Consider the following 15782-nt stretch of genomic DNA (forward strand, 5'->3'; position numbering starts at 1 on the left):
GGCGCATGTGGGCGAACTATCACCGATGAAGTCATCACGTGGCCCACACCATCTTTTCAAGGTCATTATCCATGTTGTCGATCAAGTTGAGAGCGCTAAAAAGGTAATTTGTGCGTCAGGCAAGGTCCTTTCTTGTCAGAGCGGCATGTTATCTGCAATTTCGATTATTAGACACTGACATCTAGCCGCGTCTAATGTCAAAAAAGCGATCAAAACGGCAAACCCACAGCCCGTCCAGCAAACAATCAATCCGTCTCTGCATGTGAATCTTTCATTGAACGACCCAAACACCATCAAATCGCCTTTAGTAGCAAACTCTTCGCTTTCCGCCTCCGCGAAACTAGCCTCCAAGACAAAGTACGCGTCCTCCAATCATCGCGCTCTCCGCGAGCCGCCATTCCGCTTCCTCCACTTTTCTTTGCACGTCTTTTTGATCCCAGGCCTTGAAGTTGGGATTCTCTTCTCACACCGATCACGTATCTTACGATATTGCTGACACTAGTACCCGACGCGTTGACGTATGCGGGTCGATCTGCTCGGCTCGGGAATCGGATTATGGCTTAATGTCGATAGTCAGCTATGTGAGCTTAATGCGGGACTGAGGCGCGAGCAGCAGAAGCCCTCCAGCTGCGGCCGGATGGGTGTTGGTTTTCTGGATGCTTGGATATACAGGGTGCTGAGATCGGGGTAGTTGGCATACGTCTTGGGCGACCCCATGCCCATCTTCGCAACATGGTAGTACATGAGTTGGCCGCGCAGAAGAGGCTCGCAGCCTCGACGGAGGCTTCCCTGCATATGCTGAAGAGGACGAGGGCAGAAACACTATTCGGCTGTTCCGGCGTGGGCGGACGTAGCCTTCAACGACAAAGATACTCGCGAAGAGGGTGTCGCGGGTGGTAAGTCCAAGAATGATGTCTTCTGAAAGGGGCAGACTTATTTGTCAAGAGTTATGGCTTGCGGCGTTGCTCGATCAAATCTCGTCTTTCCACCACTTCTCTCGCCTGGCTCTTCGGAACCCACAGGCGCATCTTCAAGTACCACCTGGGCTGTTCCAATTCGCTCGAATCATGAATCCACTGCCCGGACTGGTTTGAGGAGCAGCATGTAATCTATTGGAGGATTCGCGTCGTCGGCCATCCCACTTCTACCTCCATGGTCAGGTACCGCTGTGCTCAGTTCCAGACACGTAACGTCCCGGGCATCAAGACAGTTGATGCGAAGATGGACACAGGCTTATGCAGTGAGCAAGGCCATACTAGGCCTCGAAAAAGAGCTTCAACTCTTGCTGTGAGTCAGGGATAACAAATTTAGAAGAGTGGGGTTTGATGGAAATGCAATGGCGTTCGCCAGGTAGACATGGATGAAGAGCATTTCCCGGCCGTAGAAAGGCTACCTTACTTGCCTCAGTGCTCAAGTAGCAGTGCGGACGAAGCTCGCATCTGCGATTCAAAATACTTCACCTCGCTCGGCCTCGCGAAGAAAATGTCCGACCTGTGATAGCGCACGCACCAGCTCCGACTCGCCGACGCCGGTCGTTTCCTCACCTCACCTCACCTCTCACCACTCGGTCCCGACTCTCATAATGTAGCTCAACTGAAACTTTTGAAAGCCCCGAATTCGGTCAAAGCGGCTCATGGAGCATGTTTTGTTCCGACGCTTCTGGAGCCCCGACGTGCTTACCACGGTACGGCCGTTCGAAGTTGCTTACGGGGTTGAAGCCGACGGCCGAGGCAACGCGTGGCGCGCCGACACACCACGATGCAAACAAGCGTGCGGCTTAAGAATCGGCATATATAGGTATAGTGTGCGCTCCCTTATCTGTTTCATTCAGGACCTTCGCATTTCACACAAGTTCTTGAGCCTTCGACTTCCATCCCGCCCGCCACCCTCTCCCTCGACCCTATTCACTCCTCCCGCGTACACAGAAGCACGCTACGAAAACCTTGCCGTCAAAAGCATATCATGGTGTCTATCATCAAGAGGATCTGGCACCTGAGGCAGAAGCCGACTCTTGCCAGAGCCAATCGCGCGTCCTTCACGAACGAGCAATGGAAAGGCATCCGCATCAAGTTCATCGCCCAGACAGCAGCCGGTGGCATAGCCTTTGCGCTATGGTTCCTAGCTTGTTCCTCGTACCTCTTCGGCACTCTTTACTTATCCCCCGGGCGACACGACAACTTCCATGTCCTAGCTATAGACTACGATGGCGGAGTGGTCGGTCAAGCGATGGCAGCCGCCTACCAGCAACTCCAAGGTCCTAGCTTCTTCAAGCTCATCTACCACTCTCCCGAGGAGTTCCCCACGCAAGAAGATATGTATCACGCTGTTTGGGAAGGAAAGTATTGGGGCGCCATTGCCGCTGCTGAGGGAGCCTCAGATCGATTGTCTGCAGCTATTCAAGGAGGCGAGGCTGCAACAACGTACAATGCCGCAAACGCTCTCCATTACATCTGGAACCAACAGCGTTACACTGCTTTCTCGAACTCGATTGTCCAGAGCGCCATGCAGCAGCTCGTCACCGGTACACGGATCGCTTACAGCAAAATGAACGGCACCCAAGCATCACATTTCCTCAATAATACGGATCCCGCAGCTGTGCAAGCATTCATGAATCCCATCTCGGCAACGGCATATAATATTCAACCGGCTCCTTTCGGCTCCGTTATCCTCCTGAACACTGTAGCTATGGCAATGCCTGTCCTGCAGCAGTTCTTCTTCCTCCTAGTTCTCAATGGCGTTGCCGCGAAGTACCAGCTGTACACTAAAATGACAGTCCATTCCAGCTTGCTCGTTCGTCGTATTGCCGGCATCCTTTTCACGTTCGGCGCAGCTCTCTGCCAGACTGGATATTACTGGGCATTTCGGGAGAACTGGAATGTAAACGGCAACCAGTTCGTCCTCACCTGGATGACCTTCTGGCTTCTGATGCATATCCATCTGCTCATCCTCGACAGCATTAGTACGATAGCGCCTCTACCGGTCATGCCTTTCGTAGTTTTGCTGTGGGTATTCTTGAACATCGCTAGCACACTGAGCCCACTCGAGCTGCAAGCGGGGTTCTACCATTGGGGTATCGCTCTTCCCAGCCACAACGCCTATTCCATCCTGATCACAATCTGGACGGGCGGATCCGATAACCGACTATATCGGGCGCTGCCGATCATGTTCGCTTGGTGGATCGTTGCGAACCTTACTACCTCCGCTACGCACATCCGCGCTTGCCATCTGGCGTACAAATTCCAGCAAGAGGAGGAGGGCGAGGTCGGACCAGCCAAGGACGAGGAGGAGGCTGCTGCCCCGCGTGAGAGCCAAGCTCGCGAGCCGATCTCCCGGCAGACAACCATCGCCAGGACTGCGACCGGCCTGGAACGACAGAGGACCGTCGAGGAGATTGCGAGAGAACAACGGCAAGTGTATGGACCTTCGGTCCCGCCGTTCGCATAGAGATATGAGGAGATCGTCATCCTGGGATGCTCCTGGCTGACCGAATACTGTACGATGTGTTGTAGTTACGGACACTGACGATGTCACGACAATCATGATACCTTTAGATAGTACTTAATGCTTAATCATTATTCGTACCTAACGTTGATAATGGACGTTCGTACGGAGTAGTTCGAAAATGGTTTTGACAACCAGTGTGCTTAGCCAAGTGACCTAAGAATCAGGCGATGTTGGAGGCGACGAATGCAGAAGCCTTCTTGGTCGCCTCTTTAGCAACGCAACTCTTGCATTTCTCCTTCTTGGCTTCCTGGGCGTCTCTTGACAACTTCCTGCCCCAGTGCTACCATCTGGAAGACTCTTCTTACCTCGTGCTTGCCGTTCTGGGATTATTCGAATGTGAGGGAAGCACCCACGGACCCGGCAGCCGGAAAAGGAGCCATGATCTCTCCATTCACCCTCAAATCGGTTCTTGCATCCTTTGAAGACATTCCTCCGCGAAAAACCCTTCAAGGCAGTTGTTGAAGAGGTCTTGTCGCGCTCGGCGTGATTCTCGGGTCCAGGAGTCACCACACCGTCGCACCGGCTTCGCACCCTAACCCACCATCGTCATTTCGTCATCTCCGCACGCAATTCCCCTCCTCGTCAACACAAATGAGTCACATGGGAGCCCACAGCATCTCCGAACCCCGCTGACGACTGAAGGAAAATCGGCGACTTATGTCGTGCCCACCCCGCGACTAATCAACCCGCTTCCCACGCACTAACTCCGACTTTCCGAGTCGCTAATTCCAGAACTCTGCCCCCTAGCTCCGCCAAGCTGACACATGCACCAAACCTTGTCCGACACCGGTCTGGCCCTCGTCTCGGACCCGATTGGCGCTGCAGCGGCGCTCGAATCATCTTATCGCCGCGCGGCCAAGCGATTCGTCGGCGCACGGCTTACACCGGATGCTCGCCACGCACGCCTGCGAGCGGACGAGTTATCGTTTTGCAGGGGTGTGGAGTCGGTGATAGGCTGATCGCTGGGGATGGGAGGGCGGGGGTAGGGTTTAGGAATTTGTGGTGTGCCTGGGGATGTGGTGTTGGCGAGTATATGTAGCAGTGGATTCCCCACTTGAGGCGGCATCACAGATATCCAGATTCGGTCGGTTCTACAGAATAGCCAGAGGTACCTATTACGATACGAGTCTCACATACATACTATCCTACGACGAGTCGAATACACATACCATCGACCATACATATCAACGACTACCGGCCACACACCAAACCAACCAACACCCCTACCCATTACAACGATCAAAATGTCCGCCCAACCACAATACGTCTACATCCCAAACCTCGTCGGCCGCCAAATGCTCCGCATTCCCGTGCTCCCCTACGAAGAGCTGGAAGACCTTGACGCCGACGACCAAATCGAAATCATGACCGGCTCTTCCTCCCATCTCACGTTCGACACCACCACTCCCACCACCTCTTCCTACACACGCGACGCTTCCCCCACGCCAAGCGAGGAGAGCGTCCAGCAGGCCGAGTGAATGAGCCGCTTTCGGACGCCGCGATAGTGTTGTCAAAAGTTAAAAGGGAAGGACGGCACGAGACAAGACGAGACTCAGACGATACGATACGATACACGTGGATCGCTATCTTGGATGCGAATATCAGTATTCGAATTTTGGGCTCCCGCGGTAAGCGTGGAATGCCATTGTCCGACATCGTCGATGAACTACCCCGCGACCCAATGACGACAGGGAAACGACATGCAGGCTGCAGGACGAGCCGGGGCTGGTTGGCACAGAATGGACCAAACACACAAGGGGAAGATTGAATTGCTTTTGCAAGATTGAATGGATGACGATAGACGGATACCATCTGATGCTGGGAATGAGGGGAGCATGGCATGCGAGCTTTTTTTTGTTCATGAGCAGCGATTTTATATACCCCGGTAGTAATTGCTTAATGCTTCTCTGCGACTGGAATATTCGACATAGGAATATTTTATGCTTTTCCCACTTACCCTCGTTTACTTTGTCGTGAGTGTAAGCGTGTTGCGCTGTTCCCCGTGCCTCCTTGACGCAAAGTGTATCTTGATGTTTGGTGGAGGGGAAGTGCATGTGGAACCTTTGCTGTCGGAGCTCGCGCGGCATTTTACTATCATGGCTTCCTGAAACAGTTCAGTAGGTGTCAAGCTTTGTCGAAGCTTCGTCAAGCAACTTCATAAAGGTACCGAGTACCCGGTAGACTCTAGAGTGCTGTGAGAATAACCATGTTGCAGTCGTGTTTGAGAGTGCTGGTTGAAAGGGCGTTGAATTCGGAAGACGCTACACCATGTGCTGTTAGCGTGGATTTCCGTACTGTGTAAACTCGCCCCCCGGGGCCATTCGTATCGACGGAACGAAGATATGGTGGGAAATTCAACTCGGTGTTGGTGTGATGCGCAAATTGTTGGGGGTGCAACGAGCAGGAGAGGAGTCGAAGAGGGAAGCGGCTTCCACTGATGAGGTCGAAGAATAGGTCGAAGATTAGGTCAGAAAATAGGTCAGAAAATAGGTCAGAAAATAGGTCGAAGAACAGGTCAAAGAACAGGTGATGATAGAATCTGCGGATTGACGTTCGAGTGCCTGAGGGTCAATATTCGCGAAGCTCAGTGCCAGATCCTTCAAAACTCACACTTAACTATCTCCATGTCCTCGAAGTGACATGTCCGTGCTCTTCGAAAGATACTTAGGTACAAAGGACCCAAGAAGCCAATCATCCCGCGTTGGGTTCCCTATTGGATAGTCCATGTCTGTTCCTTTGCTCGAAGAAACACTTCTCGGACGTGCGGTTCTACCTCACATTCCAAAAGACCAACGCGCTCAAAGACATCCCTATTCTCGCCTCCACGTCGTAGGACCAGGCAATAGCAATAACGAGACCTTGAAATTACCATGACCGCAAGGTGAAAGTACATTAGCACGGAGCCGTCCGCTGCAACGTCGCTGCCAAGGTCGAAGTCGCCATAAAACTGGCTAGTGCTCAAATCTCGTCGCTTCAAACCTCTTAATGGTGTACTTTCGACGTCTGTGCCTGCCAGAGGCTCGATACTCAGAACGTAGTCGTCGTACCTTATAAATCGCATGGTCACCTTGAGACAAGGCGCATTGAGAATCAGCATGCCCGATTTTAGCTCCCCGAAGGGGTCCTTGCCGGCTGGTTCAGTTGTGGCTGTAGCGCGTGCCACGATTCTGTCTTCTGAGTCTTTGAGCGTAGGCCAATCCACCCAACCCAACACGGCGGCCCAGGACCATGTTGTGGCGCGCCATTGCACGGGCCTGTGTTGTGGATCATATCGAACATTGAAGTGGCGTCGCCACAGCAAGTCGCATACCAGCGTATCTTGCCACAAGCCTGCAAGGTATGGAGACTTTCTCATGCCTTCGAGTCGTTTAGCCAAGCCCTGTAACGCCGGAAAGATGTCCTTCTGATACGTTAGGTCTCTGGCCGTGTACGCTGCTACTAGCTGTCGCCATTCTGATGGTAGCCTCCCCGCGTCCGTAGAGTGGAGATTGAAAACGGACTTGTTGAAGGAGCGGAACGGATCGGATTGAACGAGAGAGCATTCACAGTCGCACGATGACCGGCATTCCCATACAATCTCGTCGTTAGAGAAATGCACCACGCGTGGTGATAGTAACAACTCTTGAAAAGCCCAGGCGCGCGTCAGAAGTGGAAGTTTCATAGGTCCGCCTCGCTCACGAGAACTATCAGGATTTTCGTAGTGATCCAATGGCTTCCGAACGTAGATCTTGTGCTGCGTGTCTCGAAAGGAAATGGATCGAGTTCTATGCTCCCAATGTGACCATCCGAATAAGCCACCAGAGGAGCCAGAACTTGAGACTGCCGATATCGTGAGGTAGGAGTTCTCATAAATGTCAGCCATTTTGCCACCTTCCGTACGCCAGTCCTGGATATCGTCTTGTACGATGCATAGTGAATCAATCCAGATATACTTCAGTCCGAGATTATATGCAGTTGTAATTGCGTGACGGAATGTCTTTGGTATTTTGTTCCACAGGATCGACTTCAGGTAGGCCTTTATAGTTCGGGTGGTCGTGGTCAAGGGCTGTGTAGTGCCCCAGCAGTGGCTCAAGCATGCATATTCAGAGTGTTCACCGGATTTCGTGACACAAAGCCTTGCAGACCTAGAGCCAGTGATCTCTACAATGCGGTGGGGGAGTTGTTGGGAAACCGAGGCGCGACAGCGGTCATGCCTTGATGATGTGTCGCATATCTCTAGCTGCTTCTTGACCCAGGTCAGAGCTACGGCGGAGCCCGTGTTCATTGATATGTCGAAGGAAGGCTTCATTGGGATCGATGAATTGCCCTCAATATCTGTCTTGGAAGTAAGCAAGTATCGGCTACAGGGCATATCTCACGGACCACTGTCGGCGAAAATATCCAAGATGACACTCATCTTGGTGGTTGCCAGCCTGAGACATAAAGATCTTTTGCCATGATGAGAGTTCAAAAAGCCCGGATATTTCTCTTTTACAAAAAACAGCGTAGGGAATGTGGAGATGTCGTTACAGTCGTCCTTCCACGGCTCAATGGCGGCAGCCAGAACAGCGCACCCAGCACATTTGAGCGTGTTCAAATCTTGTACCCTTGAGCCGCCATGAGGATCTCTACCCCAGTCCAGATTGTGGCACTCTAAACAGGAGGGTTGTTGCGGCTTGAAGGGCCATTCGAGCTGACGTGGGCGCTTATGATGAGAGCGTTGGAAGACGCTCGAGACAGGAGCTGAGATAAGAGAGAAAAAACCCATCTGACTTTAGAAAAGAATGGTGATACGGAGGCCTTCGACTTGGTTAACCGCAGGTCGACGGATAGGCAGCAGATAGAGGCTGTGGTAACCATGTTTCACAACAGGGTGCTACGCCACCCCCGCTGCTCAGCTCAGAGTCCAGCCGTGCCCCACCTTCCCTTTACGTCTACATACACTTCAGAACGATAGCAAAAACGCATCAAAATTCCGCCCTTCCTTCCCCTCATTTAACAAAGGGACAATCGCATTAATAGCCGGCATTTGGCTCCCCTCACGCGGCCGTGCAGTCACCCACCTGCATCCATTGGAAACTCAAACGGCCTCTTTGAACTTCGAGAGCCCAGCGCTCTCTCCCCACGCATAGCTTGCTCACAACAGAATATCGGAGTGCGTTTCCAAGACATCTATTATTTATGTTTTGGGTTTCGTCCCCGAAAGCATGCATCTCCTCTGAACCACATTTTACTAGACAAAGTGAGCATTGTGGAGCACGGAGGACTTCAAGGCACAGAAGAGAAGTGCTTTATATATCTATTCCAGACCCAGGAGAGATCGGACCACCAGGCAACGAGTCGCTCTTCACAAACAGCGAAGCGATTTTAGCAGGCGAAAGGGTCGTCGGCTCTCGGTTCTCTTCCAAATCCCCCATGAAGTTACAGGATGTACTTCTTTGCACTCCTCCAGTCGGTCCGGGCAGCATATTGTGATCGAATCGGTCTTTTCGACCACCGCCATCCTGCTGAGCACCAAGGGCTTTTCAAGCCTAGAGCGCATAAGACGGGAGGATTCATGATTCTGAAGGATTTTGCACATTTGGTAGAGTGTGGCAGCGTAAGTAAAGGAGTGCGCGGAGACGAGGTCCATGCGGAACTCCTTGTCCCAATTTGGAGGAGGAAGGATATTGGGCTTGTGTGGCCCGCCCATAATGTCAAAAGCATGTGGGTGTCCATAGTGTTGCTCGGGTATCCGGTCACCAAAGCCGCACTCCATTTTAGTGGCAGGTATGCTATTTTGGTCTCGCAAACGACGCAACGGAAACGGGGCGTCGTTTTCATTTGGTCAACATCAATGGGGCCGTTGTACCTTTTTTTTTGGTCGAAATCTCGACGGCCGTGGAGAGAGGAGAGTGAAATGAAGGACGGAGAGGCGGGCTTGTATCCGCATCTTTCATCTCGACGCGTAGGAGTACATACGAGCGGTACCGTGTTCATTGGATAGCCGTGCCATACTAAGGTTGGCAGAATGACGCTTTCAGAGTGCCATCTTCCAGATCCAACCCATACTTTGATTAGAGACGTGCTTTGGGAAGACGCGGTGTATCCCCATGATCAGTCAAGTATATACTTTGGAGACTCAGCCAGAAACATAAAGCTTTCGTCGTCGCTTTTAGTGAGCGAAAAGGGAAATAAGAGCGTGGACTTTGAGAAAGCTCCAGGCACCGCCTCCATAATAGAGCCGCCCTTGGCTTTTAGACTTCCGTTTTCTGCCTCCCAGAAACCCGATATCCAGCTCCTGGAACTTGAATTCGTCGAATAATTCCATGCATGTTCTTGAGTCTCCTTTTGGTAAGGCCGTTGCGTGAAGGAGAAAAGGCTTCAAGAAGTGCTTTGTATACTCCAGTCCCGCTGTTACCGGGATCCATGGGGCCGTATACACAAGTATTTGATGAGCCTGGTTCTTCGGCCCGCCGAGCGCTCTCCCATGCATAAGGCTGCCTCGAGGTTTCCTGAGAAGCACACACATGAGCACAACGTTGTTGTATTATTAGTGCCGCTCGCTCCGCCACCCAGCATCATGCCATGAAATATTGCAGAAGACCAGAGCCATTAGCCATGATGTTGCTTCCTTTAGTGAGAGCCCATGAGCGTAAGGTGTAGAAAGAGAGAGGGAGAGGGAGAAGGCAGGGGCGAATTTATATCCTGGCTTCTCCTTAGTCCGCATGAGGTGCTTCTTCTCCACATTTCCAAGTTAGACCGGATCCGGCTTGCTCTTCCAGCATGTAGAGCTCGACTACCACTTTAGAAGTGTCTTAGCCATGGACTAATTGCGTAGGCTTTGGGAACACAGGCTCCTCCGCCCATCACCTAAAGAGCATCCTCTTTTTAGACCGGACAGCAGGCATCGCCCCTCCTGCAAGGTACTTTTAGTGGAAGCGAGGTGCCGCAAGTGTGCAGGAGAAGAGAGTGTGAAGACGGGGGCCTATATACCCATCGCTCATCTTAACGATGATAAGGTAACTGGGGGAATCCGGGGATTTCAGATAGAACTGTTCCCAAAAATTTCTACCTGACTTCCTTCGAACTCGTGTCCCAGCAGTGAGAACCGTGTTTCGTCCACGAGCTGCCCACACACGACCCTGATGTGTGAGTTCCAGAACCAAAAAGAGGCATGCCCATATATTCATGGCGCTTTACTAGCCGAATGAAGTCGGAAGAGCACGCCCTTTGCAGCTTGACTTTGGAGATGCGTCCACAAATTCCTAACATAGAGACCCCATGGATTTAGACACCTTGAACAAGGGTAACGCAAGCCCAGCCAGCGACGCATTGGGGGGAGGTCGACGAAGTTTACTTCCCCCAATCGCTCCACATTCGATCCATTTATCCAATATTCGAGAAGCGCGAGGGCATCGGTGCCAATTCTGATGCTTTTGATGACGCCTTGAGAGGCAGCGGAAGCAGCGAGCACATCGGAGGCGGGACTGGCAATTTGAAAAGACCATCGCGCGAAACCCCTTGTGAAAATCTAGGCAAGGGCGGCTCGCATGGCAGTGTTGGCGGCTGATTTGTAGGAAGCCCGCCCGGGGAGGCAACAGAAAGCACATGCGCTGGTTTCTCATGATTTCAGTGTGCTGAGCGGCAGGAGAAGGACATGCGATGTCGCGATGATTGATTTCGGAGAGCCACCGGGCAGTCCTCATGTGGCCGCATGGTGAGTACCCGGGAGGAGAACATTCCTAGTGATCTGATTCATTTTGGTGGATGCCGGAGAAGCAGTGGGAGTGTAGCGGAGGAAGGAGGTACGGAAGGGGATATTTATATGTGAACTGGAGGAGATGCGAGAAGAGATGAAGCGCACGAAGAAAGCAGAGGCGCACTCGAGCGTCATGGTGGTGATGACCACCATCATTAGTAGGATGGAGAGTTGCATGTTAGCGAAAAGGGCGGTATAAGGCTAACGTGTAGGAACACAGTAGCGAGGATAGAAAGCATACAGAACCATGGCATGCTGGGTATCGATTCCAACGCCTAGAAGTTCGCTTGCTCAATGCAAAGCTATTATATACCATGTTCATTAAAATCACTTACTCCCATCTCGATGCAAACGCATCAAGTCTAATTCGCCATCTCCTGGTAGTTTTAATGGGCTGTATCAATTTTTCCGAGAAGATCTATGTGCGGCGTTCGTCCATAATGTTCCTCGCTTCAGCCGCCTCGACCGCTTTTTCCCAGCTTGTCTTGTAGATGAATACACCTTCGATCGCAGCTACAATACCAAGCGCAATCGCCGGTCCCTATTCGAACATTAGCACATGCAAAATCGATGTACCTCATGCACGGAGAATACTCACGCTCCACAGCCCATAGAGCCCCCACTTCGCTCCAAATCCGGTTCCAAAACTGATCGGCAGTCCAACGACATAGTACGCAAACAGGCCAACATAGCCTCCAATTTCTTGTCTACCTAGACCACGCAGAATACCGTTACAGTTCGCGGCCAGCGCGTCGAATAGCTGGAAGGCTGCGCAAAGTGGGAGCAATCTCGCCACCAGGTCGATAACCTCCGGATCCGGTGTGAACAGCCTAGGGATGAACTCGCGTAGGAGCGACAGGAGGAGCAGGTTGAAGATTCCGACCACCACTGCGAACGCCATGGCAACCTTTGCGGCGGTCTTCGCTGGAACTGCAAGTGTGGCACCGATTAGATTTGCAATGCGGGTCGAGGCGGCCACGCTCATAGGGAAGGGAATTTGGAACGTGATACCGGTGATCGACCCAAGCACACTTTGAGCGGCCAGTGGAGTCGGGCCAAGCCAGCTGGAGGAGAGGGTGAGGATCTCGAAAGCGAGGAATTCGGCGAGAACCATAACCAGGCCCGGGAGCGCTAGCTTGATCATCGGCGTCCAGTTCCTGAGCGCTCGGCGATCGAATCCGCCCCAGCATTGGTACCCGTCGATAAAGCGAACGTAGAGAAACAGGAGCAGCGGAAGGATGTTCTCGGTGATAGCGACCGCGATAGGTGCTCCGACGAAGCCCCACCCCAGGCGCCAGACAAACAGATAGTTCATGAGGGCATTCAGAGGGGCGCATATAAGAAGGATGTACATGGTAGCGCTGAAGAGGCCCTGTGCTTGTAGATAGCGTTTGCCGCCTTCAAAAGCGGCATATCCAGGGGCGCCTGCAATGAGGATCTTCAGATAAAGCCCAGCTAGGCGAGCCGTTTCTTTTTCGGGGACGATTAGAGATAACAGCTGTGTTCCGCAGGCCCATATTATTGCGATCGGAATCGTGATAAGCCAGAGGAAGTAGAGCATGCGCTGTAGCTGGAGGCCCACGAGATGCGGACGACCCGAGCCGTAAGCTTGAGCGCACAGAGTATCGAGCGAGGTTGCGAGACCCTGGTACACGGCATAACCAGTAATTGAAGCCGTCACTTGGGGAAGGTCAGCTGTACGGGGCTCGCGGCTACGATAGAGGTGTGTAGCACTTACTACTCGCCAGACTCACAGCTCCCAATTCAACCTTCCCTATGTGACCCACTGTAAAAATACTCGCGACCGGAAGCGAGTACTGTAGTAAGAAAGTCAAGATAAGGGGTGCAGAAGACCGCGCTAAAACCTTCGCTTCTCGGCGCCATGTCGTGGTAATCTTCCCTGCCGCAACTGCCTCATTCCACTTCTTTTGAATGGTTTTCGGCGTATCGAGACCCCCGTAGGGCAGATCCAGGTTCTCTCCTAGGAGCGCCGTCCGTTCCGATGGCTCGTCATGCGCTGCCTCCTCATCCGCCGGGCCACTCTTAACTTTTCGCAGTACAGATATTGACCATTTCCTTGCTAACCCTCCGGGAAGCAGACCTTCACTTCCTCTTCGGGGATGCTTCGGTGGTAGCAGATTGTTATCTCGGAGTAAACTCCGCTCTTCCTCCCGCATGGCCTCGCGCTCTTTCTTCGACAAATAGCTGTGCTTCTTGGCCTCCAGTAGGTGCGAATGTGTAGGCACGCTTGAAGAAAACACTGACGAGGAACGGGCTCCGGGATTCACGTAGGAAGGCCGACGATAAGAGTTTATCATAGAGTACTGGCGGACTGTTGAGGAGCCATCAGATTCAGACTCGGACTCGGACTCAGAAGCGATGTCTGATATCGCATTGCCAGCCGCTTCTGAGCTCGCGGGCGGCGCCATGGCGTGGGCAAGAATTTGAAAACGTCAATATGTGTGGACAGGAGGGTGACGGTGACACAGATGCGTTGGAGAGGAGAAAAAGGGCGGAGAAAGGACCAAAGAAGAAGCAATTGGCTGTTTTAAGAGTCACGAAGCGGGGGCGTGACTGATATCAAGCAGAAATCTGCAGTGCAAATCGCATTGACGAATCCGGTAGCTGCAAGCGACGAACTGGAGCTAGCTCGCCGCCCTTCCTTTGACGCCGCCAAGTCTAGCGACTCACACTGAGTCAAATTCGAGCCCGTCACTCTGCTGCCGCTGATATTCGTATAGTTATTGGATGCAACATGTTCGCAGCAGTTCGGGAACACCTTGCTTTTTCGTAGGCTAATAGCCTATCGGATCGGCCCTTCGCGACCCCAACGGCGAATGGCAGGCGACGATCGACGAAGACGAAAACGACGAACTTCATATATTTCTAAGACGTGCCTCCGCGGTGTAATGTCTCCGATGTCAGAGAAGGAGAGGTTTGAACCTTGGAAGGTAACATCCGTGACCTGTCTGTGTCGCGAGAGGGACGCCAAGGCCAGCTGACTAATCCAGTTAGTTGCACGTGACGTCATCTCGCGCCTGATCGAACCAGGAGGGCACTGGCAGATTCTGCATCAACACGTCCAAGCAAAGTCAGAGCAAGGCAGAAACTCAGGGTACATGTTGTTTTGTCTGCCGAGTACGGAACCGGATTGCCGTTGGCACCTCTCAACAACTACTGCCCTCATGCCGGCGCACCCTCCGATATGCCTAGCCGAGCGATGCATCGCCATGGCCACGTCTGCCCGTGGTAACCCAAGCCCTGCCATGACCATCCATGGTTGTATATTGGGATGAGAAGGCGGAACCGAAAACGGAAGAACGCAAAGACGCCAACCGAGGAACCACAGAGCGAAAACAGAACACCGCAGCCAAGCAATGACGAAGAAGCGCTCACAGACGGCTCGAAACGAGAAAGAGTGAGAGGAACTGGCTGAGAAGAGAAGACCGAACCGTGGAAACCTGTGCTCAAAGCTTTTAGGGGTCAGCCTGCGCGTGATTTCGCACTTGACTGGCAGGGGTAGGAGAAGCTCTGCTGTGCAATAGATGGACCCGCCCTCCCCTCTGCTCTGGCCCCGATTCCCTCGACTGTGGAAGTTAGCTCATCAACGGGCAGGGGATGCATACCTGTACCCTCCACCCTCAATATTGGTGTTATTGTCACCGGGACTCAGTTCCAGAGCGGCCATTGGGGGGGCATCCCTACCTTTCAAAGCACCCCATCGACATCCCCCTCCCAGAACCCCAATACCCCATATCTGCAACGGCGAAACAGTCGACGCGACCTTGCTGGTGCTGTGGGATGCTGGAGGCGGTGTCCTGGTGGGCGTTTGAATGGAGAAGCGCGGTGCCGGACTGGTGATGAAAAGGAGCTCTTAATGTCGTGCCGCTAGACGCTTTCTCCGTCTGGGAAGTCCGAAAGGATTACTTGGATGAGAAAGGTTTTTGGTGAGCGAGACATGCTGTGGGAAAGAGCCGTTCTGAAGTCCATCATGCAGGAAGTCGAGTTGGATGTCGACATGACAATGGGGAAGACCGAGCAAATTGAGTGGAATACTGGAAGAGCGTTGGACAAAGAGGAGGCGTGATGCAGGAGAGCAGACCAAGAGACCAAGAGAAGAGCAGCATCCGAACTGCGAAGGAAGCTTGCAAGTTTGGTGTGTGGGATGTAGAAGAGACGGAGAAACGCGATCGGAGGGCAGTTTATATAGGTGAGTTGTGGTCCTAGCGTGCGCGCCTTCGTGCCCCCAACGAGCAAACAAACAGAGGGCTCGAGGGCGCTGTCCACACACGGCGTTGTCGGAGAAAGAGGTAGCTGAAGCCCCGTTGTAAATGGAAGGCGACTTACGTCCATTGGTAACAACGAACGGGAATACGCATCGAGTATGAACAGAATATGTGGAGAGTGGAACAGCGCAGGGAACTGATTCAGAGGCGTATAGATATCTCTTGCATCTGAAGTGTAGTCCTCTACTCGCCTTCAGTGTGCCGCGGCCTGCGCGCTCTCTCCCCCCTTCCCCATGCTCTGTCCCCGACAGGAGGAGGTGCCCGTCAATATG

General features: G+C 52.7%; 4 protein-coding genes across 4 annotated transcripts; 2 read left to right on the forward strand and 2 right to left on the reverse strand.

Annotated features, from left to right (window-relative positions):
• Positions 1–1548: 1548 nt before the first annotated feature.
• Positions 1549–3614, forward strand: BU26DRAFT_525534 (uncharacterized protein). Its single transcript, XM_033830525.1, has one exon. The coding sequence runs from the start codon at positions 1963–1965 to the stop codon at positions 3442–3444; it is 1482 nt and encodes a 493-aa protein (XP_033676003.1). The 5' UTR covers positions 1549–1962; the 3' UTR covers positions 3445–3614.
• Positions 3615–4748: 1134 nt separating this feature from the next.
• On the forward strand, positions 4749–5136 carry BU26DRAFT_572238 (uncharacterized protein; the record flags this gene model as incomplete). The annotated part of the gene is made up of 2 exons (XM_033834225.1): positions 4749–4978; positions 5061–5136. The coding sequence occupies 2 exons, from the start codon at positions 4749–4751 to the stop codon at positions 5134–5136; spliced, it is 306 nt and encodes a 101-aa protein (XP_033676004.1).
• Positions 5137–6214: 1078 nt separating this feature from the next.
• On the reverse strand, positions 6215–7900 carry BU26DRAFT_572239 (HET-domain-containing protein; the record flags this gene model as incomplete). The annotated part of the gene is made up of 2 exons (XM_033834226.1): positions 6215–7818; positions 7867–7900. The coding sequence occupies 2 exons, from the start codon at positions 7898–7900 to the stop codon at positions 6215–6217; spliced, it is 1638 nt and encodes a 545-aa protein (XP_033676005.1).
• A 3583-nt stretch (positions 7901–11483) lies between these two features.
• Positions 11484–13791, reverse strand: BU26DRAFT_469633 (MATE efflux family protein). The gene is made up of 3 exons (XM_033825322.1): positions 12963–13791; positions 11823–12904; positions 11484–11765 (listed from the first exon to the last, which is right to left on the reverse strand). The coding sequence occupies exons 1-3, from the start codon at positions 13651–13653 to the stop codon at positions 11643–11645; spliced, it is 1896 nt and encodes a 631-aa protein (XP_033676006.1). The 5' UTR covers positions 13654–13791; the 3' UTR covers positions 11484–11642.
• Positions 13792–15782: the final 1991 nt, after the last annotated feature.

Source organism: Trematosphaeria pertusa, assembly GCF_010094035.1.
Source record: "Trematosphaeria pertusa strain CBS 122368 unplaced genomic scaffold BU26scaffold_26, whole genome shotgun sequence".
Taxonomy (NCBI): Eukaryota; Fungi; Ascomycota; class Dothideomycetes; order Pleosporales; family Trematosphaeriaceae; genus Trematosphaeria; species Trematosphaeria pertusa.